We start from the raw sequence: 10,000 nt of genomic DNA, 5'->3' as shown, positions 1-10,000 counted from the left end.
ATTGATAAACCTTTCTTTTCTTTGCTCTAATACCAGGTGGACATAACATATAATTATAATATGCAGGTGCTCCTAAAAGCCCTCCTACTCGTACACCCATTATTTTCAACTTACATTAAAAGTTTTCTTATTCTTCTGAAATTTTGAAGTATGGTATCACTGGTAAAGATTCCTTTTTTCGCTGCTATAACACCAAACGGAAATGAAGACATACAGATGGTACTAAAAGTCCTTTTACTCCTACCATTATTTTCAGCTCGTGTGTTAAATGTCTTCAGTTCTTTTCAAATTCTGAAGTATGGTATTACTGCTTAACTTTTTTTTTTTTTTTTTTTTACTGATACTCCCAAAAGTCTTCCTACTCGTACGACCATTATTTTTTCAGAGTGCGCTAAAAGCTTTTTCTTTCTAGGCTTTGAATTACAGTATCGATGACAAACTTTCCCTACCATTGTTATAAAACCAAGCGGACAGACTCCTTAATCTCTTCCTACACTTACAACTCGTTATTTTCAGGTCATGTTAAACCTTTTCACGTTCTTCCTATGCTTTGAATTACAGAATCGACGTTAAATCTTCTCCGTCATTACTCTAATACCAAGCGAACACAATATAAAGATACGGATACTCTTAAAACACTCCCCACACTTACGACTATTATTGTTATTATAATCAGCTTACGTTAAGAGCTCCCATGTTTTCTTCGGAAGTTTGATTCAGTAATGTTAAGCCTTCCTTTTCGTTGCTATAATATCACGCGGATATAACATAAAGATACAAATACATTCCTAAAACTCTCTCCTACATATACGTTAATTACTTTCAATTTAAGTTTGAGGTTTCTACGTTCTTTCTGAATTAATCACAACCTCTTTCGTTGCTATGACAATGAGCAGACATTAGATATGAGTATAGAAGGCCACACACATAAAGGCCCTCGCACACTTAAGACTATTATTTTCAGCCTGCGTTAAAAGTTTAAATACTTTCTCCAAATTTCGATTCGGGAAAGGTACACATTTTTCTTTCGTTTCTATAATACCATGCGAAAACAAAGATAAAGAGACGGTCCTAAAAGCTCCCTCACATTCATGACTATTATTATCACTGCATCTTAAAGTTCGCGTTTTCCCTCAGAATTTTTAATTAATAATAATCTTTTCTTTCGATGTTTAATTGTAATCGACAGTAGCGTGTAAAGGATACAGGAAGACGACTAAAAGCTTTATCACATTTACGACTATTATTATCAAGATCGGCTGGCGTTAAAAATCTCTGTCCTCTCAACATTTTGCATTAATCAAAACCTTCTCTCTCGTGACTTTGAGAGTGAGCGAACGAAACGTGTCAAGGGTGCAGGAACACCAGTGAAAGCTCCATCACACTTATGACTATTATTACCATGATCAGCGTTGAAATTTTTGCAGATTTCTAAAATTCTGGATTGATAATACCACATCTTTCCTCTCCTTGCTACAATAGTGAGCAAACGTAAGGGTAAAGATAGAGGAACACTACTAAAAGTTCTCACACTCATGATCATTTTGTGCTAAAAAACTTTCCACATTCTTTCGAAATTAAGTATCAATAATGCCACACCCTTCCTCACCTTGCTATAATGGTGAACGAAAATAAGGGTAAAGATACAAGGACTCTACTAAAGCCTCCCTCGCACTCAGGACTGTTATCATCACGATCAGCCCGCGTTAAAAGTTTCTCTGTTCTCTCGGCATTTTGAATTCGTAATAATCTTCCCTTTCATTATATTAATAGTAAGCGAGCGTAGCGTGTCAAGAATACACCAGCTCTCCTAAAAACCTTCCTACACCCACGACTATTATCATCACGATCAGTTGGTGTTAAAAGTTTCCATGTTCTTTTGGAAATACTGGACTAATAACGCTACGCTCTTCCCCTCCTTGCTGTAACAGTAACCGGATGTAAAGGAAAAGATAGAGACACACACACAACTAAAAGCTCCCCGCCATGGCTTTTATTACCACTATCAGCTTGCATTCAAAAGCTTTCGTGTTCTCTCGACATTCTGAATTACTAATAACCTTCCCTCTCGTCGCTTTAATAGTAAGCGGGCATAACATAAAGATACAGAGACACATTTAAAATCCCATCTCAGCACCTGCAGCTATTATCACTATCAGTTGGCGTTTAAAAGTTTCCATGTTCTCTCCGGATTTTTCTTGCTCCCCTTTTAATACTCGAAAACTAAAATGTTCCCTCACGCTCGATTTGCACGCTGACTCAGATATCGGTAAAGAGTGTAACAGTCTGTGGCGGCGGCGAGGATCTGCGTGTGTCTGGCCGCCCCTCTAACAGAGTTGTCCATGGTCGAGGCCAGTCCCAGACACACTTGGCCGTCCTTGCTCCAGTTTTACTCATGTTTTTTTTTTTTTTTGGCTCTCGATTCAGTTACGCGTCTGTCTGTATGTCTATCTGTCTGTCTGTCTGTGTGTATCTCTCTCTCTCTCTCTCTCTCTCTCTCTCTCTCTCTCTCTCTCTCTCTCTCTCTCTCTCTCTCTCTCTCTCTCTCTCTCTCTCTCTCTCTCTCTCTCTCTTTAATATATCCCAGACAGCATCGCAGTATTATATTATGCAACAGACTGCTCGATTTCCGATCTATTTAATTTAACTCTTCATACTTCTATCAGCTTTCTCTGTCTTTGTACGTATTAACACGAGTCATCACTAACTTTCTAAAAATTTATTCCAATATACTCGTATTCATACAATCACTGTATTAATTAATGCTTCTTACTTTTTTAATTTTACGCTTTTTAATTCTCTCTCTCTCTCTCTCTCTCTCTCTCTCTCTCTCTCTCTCTCTCTCTCTCTCTCTCTCTCTCTCTCTCTCTCTCTCTCTCTCTCTCTCTCTGTTCTTTGTCATAGTAATAGCAGTATTTTTCAAATGCCCTCGTCAACTGTACTATTTCATAACAATATAATCAAAACTTGGTAAAAAACACCATCACAGAATTATACAATATACGCACTGTTCAGTTACAAGTTTATACTGTTTTGTGTTTTTTCCTCTCTCTCTCTCTCTCTCTCTCTCTCTCTCTCTCTCTCTCTCTCTCTCTCTCTCTCTCTCTCTCTCTCTCTCTCTCTCTCTCCTTTCGCCAGCGTTCTTTGTCATGGTATTTTTATGTCACCGGTTCACATTTCACTTTTTTTCTGAAAGAGTGAAAACCTAAAACAACATCACAGAACGAGGTAATGCAACGTGTTCTTCATATCTTTTTCGCTCTTAAATTAATTTCCTTTTAGTTCCAGTCAGCTAGGGTGGAAAAAAAAAAGAGAGAGAGAAAAAGAAAATATATTGTCGCTTTACATTTTTTTCTCTGCTCCTGTGATCACTTTGCGATATTATAAACTCCATGGAATGAATATCTGTGTCATCCTTGATCCTCGTTTTTTATCCATCCTGGCAAAATCCTTGAAAGTTTGATGGAAAAAAGAGAACGTAAGAGAGAGAGAGAGAGAGAGAGAGAGAGAGAGACAGATAGAAAAAAAAAATACATATATAGGTATCAAGGCCACAGAACAAAGCCCAGCGGTAGCCCAGTAGAGGACCAACTATTTTGGAGTCTGGCCAATTAGAACTTTGTGTGTTTCCAGTTAGTGAGTCAATCTCCGAACCGCCAGAAAAAAATGGTTGCTAATGTTAATTGGTTCCAAACTGTAGCTCCTCGCACCATAGCCTCCCTGAGTGTCCCTCCGCTGGTCTGCACGCACGCAGGGAGTGAAGCTGCAGTTTTCATCAGAATTGTTAACACATATTGATTTTCTTTACTGTGATTGGCTCTTATCTCCGTATGTATGGCCGTGGTGCAGCATCCAGTCCCTTTCCACCTCTCTCTCTCTCTCTCTCTCTCTCTCTCTCTCTCTCTCTCTCTCTCTCTCTCTCTCTCTCTCTCTCTCTCTCATTCTGGAAGGTCAAAGAAGGAATTAATCTGTATAGAGGCAATAAATAAATAAATAAATAAAAATAAATAAATAAATAAAATAAAATAAAACATATATAAATATATATATAAATAAATGAACAAATAAAAGAGTTCGATGGTGTATTTCATTGACTGGATCACATGAGAGGATCAGTGAGGGTGGTCCTGATCCTCTCCTGGTCGCCTCGTGCTCCTCTCTCACCCGCCGCCAGTGTGAACCAGACACTCAGCCTTAAGAATCCAGCGTTGATGAGTCCCTAGTGCATACTGTTAAGATTATACGGTATCTACAATGAAAAAGGATGAATATTTACTTTGTCATATACAGGTCTGATTTTTGTCTGTTGTTTATATTATCATCATCATACTGCTTATAGAATTAAAAAGATGGATATTTGTTTTGTTATATACAGCTTCGATTTCGTCCGTTGTTTGTGCTGTTAAGATCATACCGTGTCTCGAATTAAAATGATGTAGGTTTGTTTTATCATGTGCTGCTCTGATTTTTTGTGGTTTATTCTGGTATGAAGACTGAGAGTTAATAGTTTTCATACTTTCGGCATAATTCCCTTTTTACTTCATTCATATATTATTAAGGAGATTTTAGAGTTTACCACTGAAAGGGAATGGTCCTTTAAGCTTCTTTGGTTCATGTTTCGCTTCTGTTCACTGGATCGCATTTACAATTACGTGAATTTTACCCTGAAAAAAAAAAAGATGGTGCCGAGAAGCTCTAGAACATTGATACGTTAAGACTGAATACAATAAGACTGTTAATAAATATGACTACGTAGAGCATTTATTTATTTATCTATTTATTTATTTATTTATTTTATTTTTTGCTAATCTTTTCACGCAGAATCCCACTCACGAACTCACGAAGCCTTAAACAAAGAGGCTCCTGAAGCACCTCAAAGGATTCTGATTCAAATGAACATTATGTCCAGTTAAAAGTTAATCACAACATGCACCAGCATCAAGAGCAAGCAGCCCTCCGTAGCACACAAACTAAAACAATATATACATCACAACTTTGCCACGACGACATTGTTTCCTGCAAGAGTCACAAAACAAACAACCGGTTGAACATGTAACAGGGAAGGAAGGTGGGGGCAGACCGGGGCGAGCACCAGCAACAGGAACAGCAACAGCAGGAGAGTCCTGAAGTGAGTGGGCGTGAGTGGGTAGGAAGGGATGATGCTAGGAGGCAGGCGGAGATGAAAATCGAAGCAGGAGGAGGAGCAGGAGGAGGAGGAGAGGAGTCAGAGGGAGAGACAAAATAATAGTGGAAAGACAGAAGTTTAAAAAGTATGAAAAGAAGAAACAGTACTATTTTTTTACAAGACACACCAATATACCACGACTCCCAGGATGTCTTACTCCTGAGGGAAAAGTCATTCCCTGAATATAGTTACGCAAGTGGCACCAAACTTGACCTATATTGGATCCCTGCACCGCTTAATGCGATTTTTCAATGTTAAATGAATTACGCTGCATGACTGAGGCGGGGAGCTTATGGTAAAACGGCGCAGGAATGGATTAAGGGAGGGAAGTGCAGTGAGAGAGAGAGAGAGAGAGAGAGAGAGAGAGAGAGAGAGAGAGAGAGAGAGAGAGAGAGAGAGAGAGAGAGAGAGAGAGAGAGAGAGAGAGAGAGAGAGAGAGAAGAGGAAAGAGAAAGAAAAGGGAAAAGACAGACAGACAAACAGAAAAGCAAATAAATAAATAGATAGATAAAGAACGACAACAAGAAAGAATGAAGGAAAAAATTGAAGAAAGAGAAACAGACAGACAGATAGACAGACAGACAGACTGACAGGCACCCTGAAAGAGATACATACGGACATAAAGAAAGAAAAAAAGAAAGTGAAAGAAAGTGAAAGAAAGAAAGAAAGAAAGAAAGAACAGACAGATGGCCACACGCACACACACACACACACACACACACACACACACACACATATCTGAGATGAAGGAAGGCGGCGCGTGGAGGGGAAAGGCAGGCAGGCAGGCGGCTAGGTGGTGTGGTGTGGTATGGTGTGGTGTGGTGTGGTGGGGTATGGTGTGGTGGTGGTGGTGTACGAAGCAATAAGTTACGTGCCTGGTGGACGGGAACGGCGAGGACAGAGCGAGGGAAGGACACGCCACACGCACCTGCAGTATCATCCACGCCTTGCTCTCCCTTCCTCGTGTTCCCCCAAGCAAGCAAGCAGTCATAAGCGCCGCCCACGCACGCTCTGACGCCTCGTAAGCCACGCGAAGCCCATGACAGGGACGCCAGCAGAAGAAACACGTCCCTCGCAATATGAGATACGCGCTCCCAGGAACTCAAGTGCCGTCGGGGTATAGAGTGAGTGACGGTGTGAAGTCATAAAAATTCACGCGTGCTGCACGGACGGGGAAAAATTACTGAATATATTAATGAATGAAAATAAACGGAAAATACACATTCTTTACGTTCTTTTCTTTTTTTGTCTTCAGTCTCTTCCTCATTCCGTTTAATTTTTTTTTTTTGCTACAGCAGGTCATTGACACCTCTTTGCCACGGCTGGGGAGAAGGAGGGGAGGGTGTTTTGGGGAGTGTAATGGGTTTTATGAGCTAAAACAATTCCTTGTCTTCCGCCATGCCTCTGTAAATGTAATCAATAGCATACTGTAACTTGTTTCCCATTCCTATTCGCCGCGCTGGGAAATGTGTCAACGCAAGAGTGAGAATTTCATCTAATACGTCATAATTCAATTTGCACCTAATCTCCATGCCTCTCTTTTCCTTAACAAAATCGTTATTATATTACTTTTATTAATTAGGAAAAAAAAAAAAAAAAACGACACGCTGGCACGTAAGCAAGTGAAAACACACACACATACACACACACACACACACACACACACACACACACACACACATGGTGACGCGTCACCACAGGACCAATATCGGGGACTCTTGGGTTACCTGGCCTCCAGGTGCTCGCCTCGCCATGTAATGAGTCAATACTTCGCTCTGGTTTCACCCTTTCCCTTTCCCTCTCGCTTTCTCTCCGTTTCCCTTCCTCCCATTTACTACGTTTCACTAACACCCCATCTCTTCTCTCTTCCAATCTCTCACTCTCCCCCTCTCCCCAGCTGTGTCTCCTCCCACTGGTCCTCCTCCTCCTCCTCCTCCTCCTCCTCCTCCTCCTCCTCCTCCTCCTCCTCCTCCTCCTCCTCCTCCTCCTCTTCCTCTTCCTCTTCCTCCTCCTCCTCCTCCTCCTCCTCCTCCTCCTCCTCCCAACTACGAACCTTCCCTTCTATTTGCCTCCTCGAGTTTCGGCCCCCTTTTTACCCTCACCCCATACCCTGCAGTAATGCTTATGGTGTTTTCTCACGAAGGGAGGAAAAGAGAAATGGGGGAAGGGAGGAGGTGAGAGGTCGGCGGGAGAAGGTACTATAGGGAGGGAGGAAGAGGGAAAAGAAAAGAAGATGGAGATATAGGAAGCGCGGCTGTTTGTAAGAGGTTATTGAAAGGGTAATTGAAAGAAGTAGAATATGTGGAGGGAAGGGGAAATAGAGGCGGAAAAGGTGACAGAAGGAGACACAGAGAGAGAGAGAGAGAGAGAGAGAGAGAGAGAGAGAGAGAGAGAGAGAGAGAGAGAGAGAGAGAGAGAGAGAGAGAGAGAGAGAGAGGCTAGTCCACTCTCAATAATTAACTTCCTTTCTTATTTCTTCCACAGGTTCCTCCTCCCATACGACCACCGCCTGCCGCCCCTTGCCCCTGCGCCCTCCAGCCCTCCTCCAGGTGGCGAAACAAAACGTGCGAGAAAAGAAATTATCTCCAGAGTCCTCACAACACTGAAGGAAAACAGACATTTCTCTCGAGGGATGACAGAAAAGTCGTATTTTCGTGTTTGAGTGAACGTGCGTGTGTGTGTGTGTGTGTGTGTGTGTGTGTGTGTGTGTGTGTGTGTGTGTGTGTGTGTGTGTGTGTGTGTGGTGTGTGTGTGTGTGGGTACTGAACACAAACACTCTCTCTCTCTCTCTCTCTCTCTCTCTCTCTCTCTCTCTCTCTCTCTCTCTCTCTCTCTCTCTCTCTCTCTCTATCTATCTATCTATCTATCTATCTATCTATCTACCTATCTATCTATCTATCTATTTCTCTCGCTCTCTCTTTCTCTCTCTCCCACATACGAGTATGTCAAAGCTTTCAGTTAAGACAGATGTTTCCTCCCACAGGATCACCAAACATGCCCTCCTCCTCCTCCTCCTCCTCCTCCTCCCCCTCTCTCTGCAGGTGTGTGTAGTGAGCGCCCGCGAGCAGGTGTGTGTGCGTAATGGTGGGTGACACAGGTGCTTGCAGTGTGGCGCCAGCGTGTATGCGTTAACTGCACCTGTGAACGTATCTCTTCATTATATAAACTATGCCGTTTGTGCAGGTGGAAAAAAGGTACACGTGCTGCAAAGACAAATAGACACAACAAAGTGAGATATGAACATGGTGTGTGTTTGCGCGGGGGAATAACAAATTGAAAAATCAAGCTCCTCCCCCTCTCCCTCCCCACCGACAAGAACAAGACACACACACACACACACACACACACACACACACACACACACACACACACACACACACACACACACACACACACACACACACACACACACATACACACTGCCAGGGCGTATAAACTGCTGTTGCATCGAGGCGGCCCCGTGCTGCGCGGAAACAGCCATTGTACTGAACAATCACTAAGTCAGCTAAGCAACGGGTAATGTCAGTTATACACACGCCGCGGCCACTCCACCGAACACGCATTTCCCCCATCGACCAAGCCAATTAACCGTACATCAGCGTGTTTCTCCAGCAAGCCGCCACGATATCCAACAGTTAAATAGGACAAAACAACCTAGAGTACCGGTGCACCAGTAACTCCTTCCCTTGGTGTGCCTGGCTACCGGTACACCATTTCATCGACCCACTACCAGTCTACCAGTCGACCACCCACCCACCCATCATCCCCACCAGGATGTCACACAAGAGTGCCGCCCCAGCACTGCCGCCCACCACTGACATTCTGCCACGCCCCTAGCCTTTCCCCCCGCGGCAGTCGAGGGGGAGTGAGCGTAATGGTGGGGGTGTATGAGGTGGGCAAATGGGGGTGGGTGGCCCGCTCCTCGCCCACGGACAGAACGAAGAACAAGCAATTGAGCATCCATGTTATCTCTGATGGTGAGTTCTGATGGATTCTTTCTTCAATAAGTCTTTGGCCAATTGAGAAGCACAATAGAGATGTACGGTGAGTTTTAAGATGTAAGTAACCATTTCAATCTCTTGTTTGATACAGTGTTGTGCTGCGCAAAGAGAACTGATTGGTATGTGTAAATAATAATGAGTGATGCCTTTAGGGATCGGATTGATTTAATGTACTAGGTGGCGGGTTCCGATAGGCAAAAACAAGAGTAGAACCGTAATGAATGAAAATTCAACACACACAAAGAAAAAAAAATGCATTGATTTTGATGTATGTTAGGGGGAAATAAAATGACGCGAATAAGAGAATGATGAAGAGGGAGGAAATATATATAGTTTCTAACAGAAATAAGTAAAGGGAGCAAACCAAGTTCTGTGATTGTACAAAGAGACAGAGAAAAAGGCGGAGGGGAAGAGAATAGGAAAAGACAAGGGTATTTTGATTGATTGGTGGTCAGAGACGATGTATATGTTTGGAGGCTGTCAGGCTGAAGGATGAGTGTATTGTGTCTGACAACGCGCTACACTAATTGAAGACTGACTTGCAAAGACCAGAGACCAGAAATCCTTTGACAGAGGTATGAAGTCAAACTCAACAGAAAAAAAACCTGAAGGGCATAAGCACATCTTACACAAACGTGGCCCGACGGTGTTTCTCCTCGAAAAACATAACCTGAGGACATTTTCTACGAAAGAGGTGGACCTAGATTTTTTTTTTTTAATAGCGTGCCCTGAAGACATTTTTACTAAAAAAAAAAAAAAATTCATGAAGGTGCTTCTCCTCGTTATAAATTCTGGCTAATCAGGGCAAATGTCA

The 10,000-nt window shown here is 42.5% G+C and overlaps 1 protein-coding gene across 2 annotated transcripts in view; it reads left to right on the top strand.

The window, feature by feature from the left end:
• The first annotated feature begins 8,126 nt into the window (after nucleotides 1–8,126).
• LOC135109520 (ligand of Numb protein X 2-like) overlaps nucleotides 8,127–10,000 on the top strand; it is a 54,082-nt gene continuing 52,208 nt past the window's right edge. Inside the window, exon 1 of one of the 2 annotated variants that reach the window (XM_064020915.1) lies at nucleotides 8,127–9,162. In XM_064020915.1, the coding sequence (XP_063876985.1) occupies nucleotides 9,060–9,162 (103 nt within the window). In that variant the 5' untranslated portion in view covers nucleotides 8,127–9,059. The remainder of the gene's footprint in view (nucleotides 9,163–10,000) is intronic. The other variant, XM_064020906.1, reaches the window with a different exon arrangement.

The sequence above is a fragment of the Scylla paramamosain genome, chromosome 2, assembly GCF_035594125.1.
Source record: "Scylla paramamosain isolate STU-SP2022 chromosome 2, ASM3559412v1, whole genome shotgun sequence".
In the NCBI taxonomy this organism is placed as follows: Eukaryota; Metazoa; Arthropoda; class Malacostraca; order Decapoda; family Portunidae; genus Scylla; species Scylla paramamosain.
The sequence above is the reverse complement of the archived record's forward strand: the minus strand, read 5'-3'. Positions and strand labels throughout refer to the sequence as shown.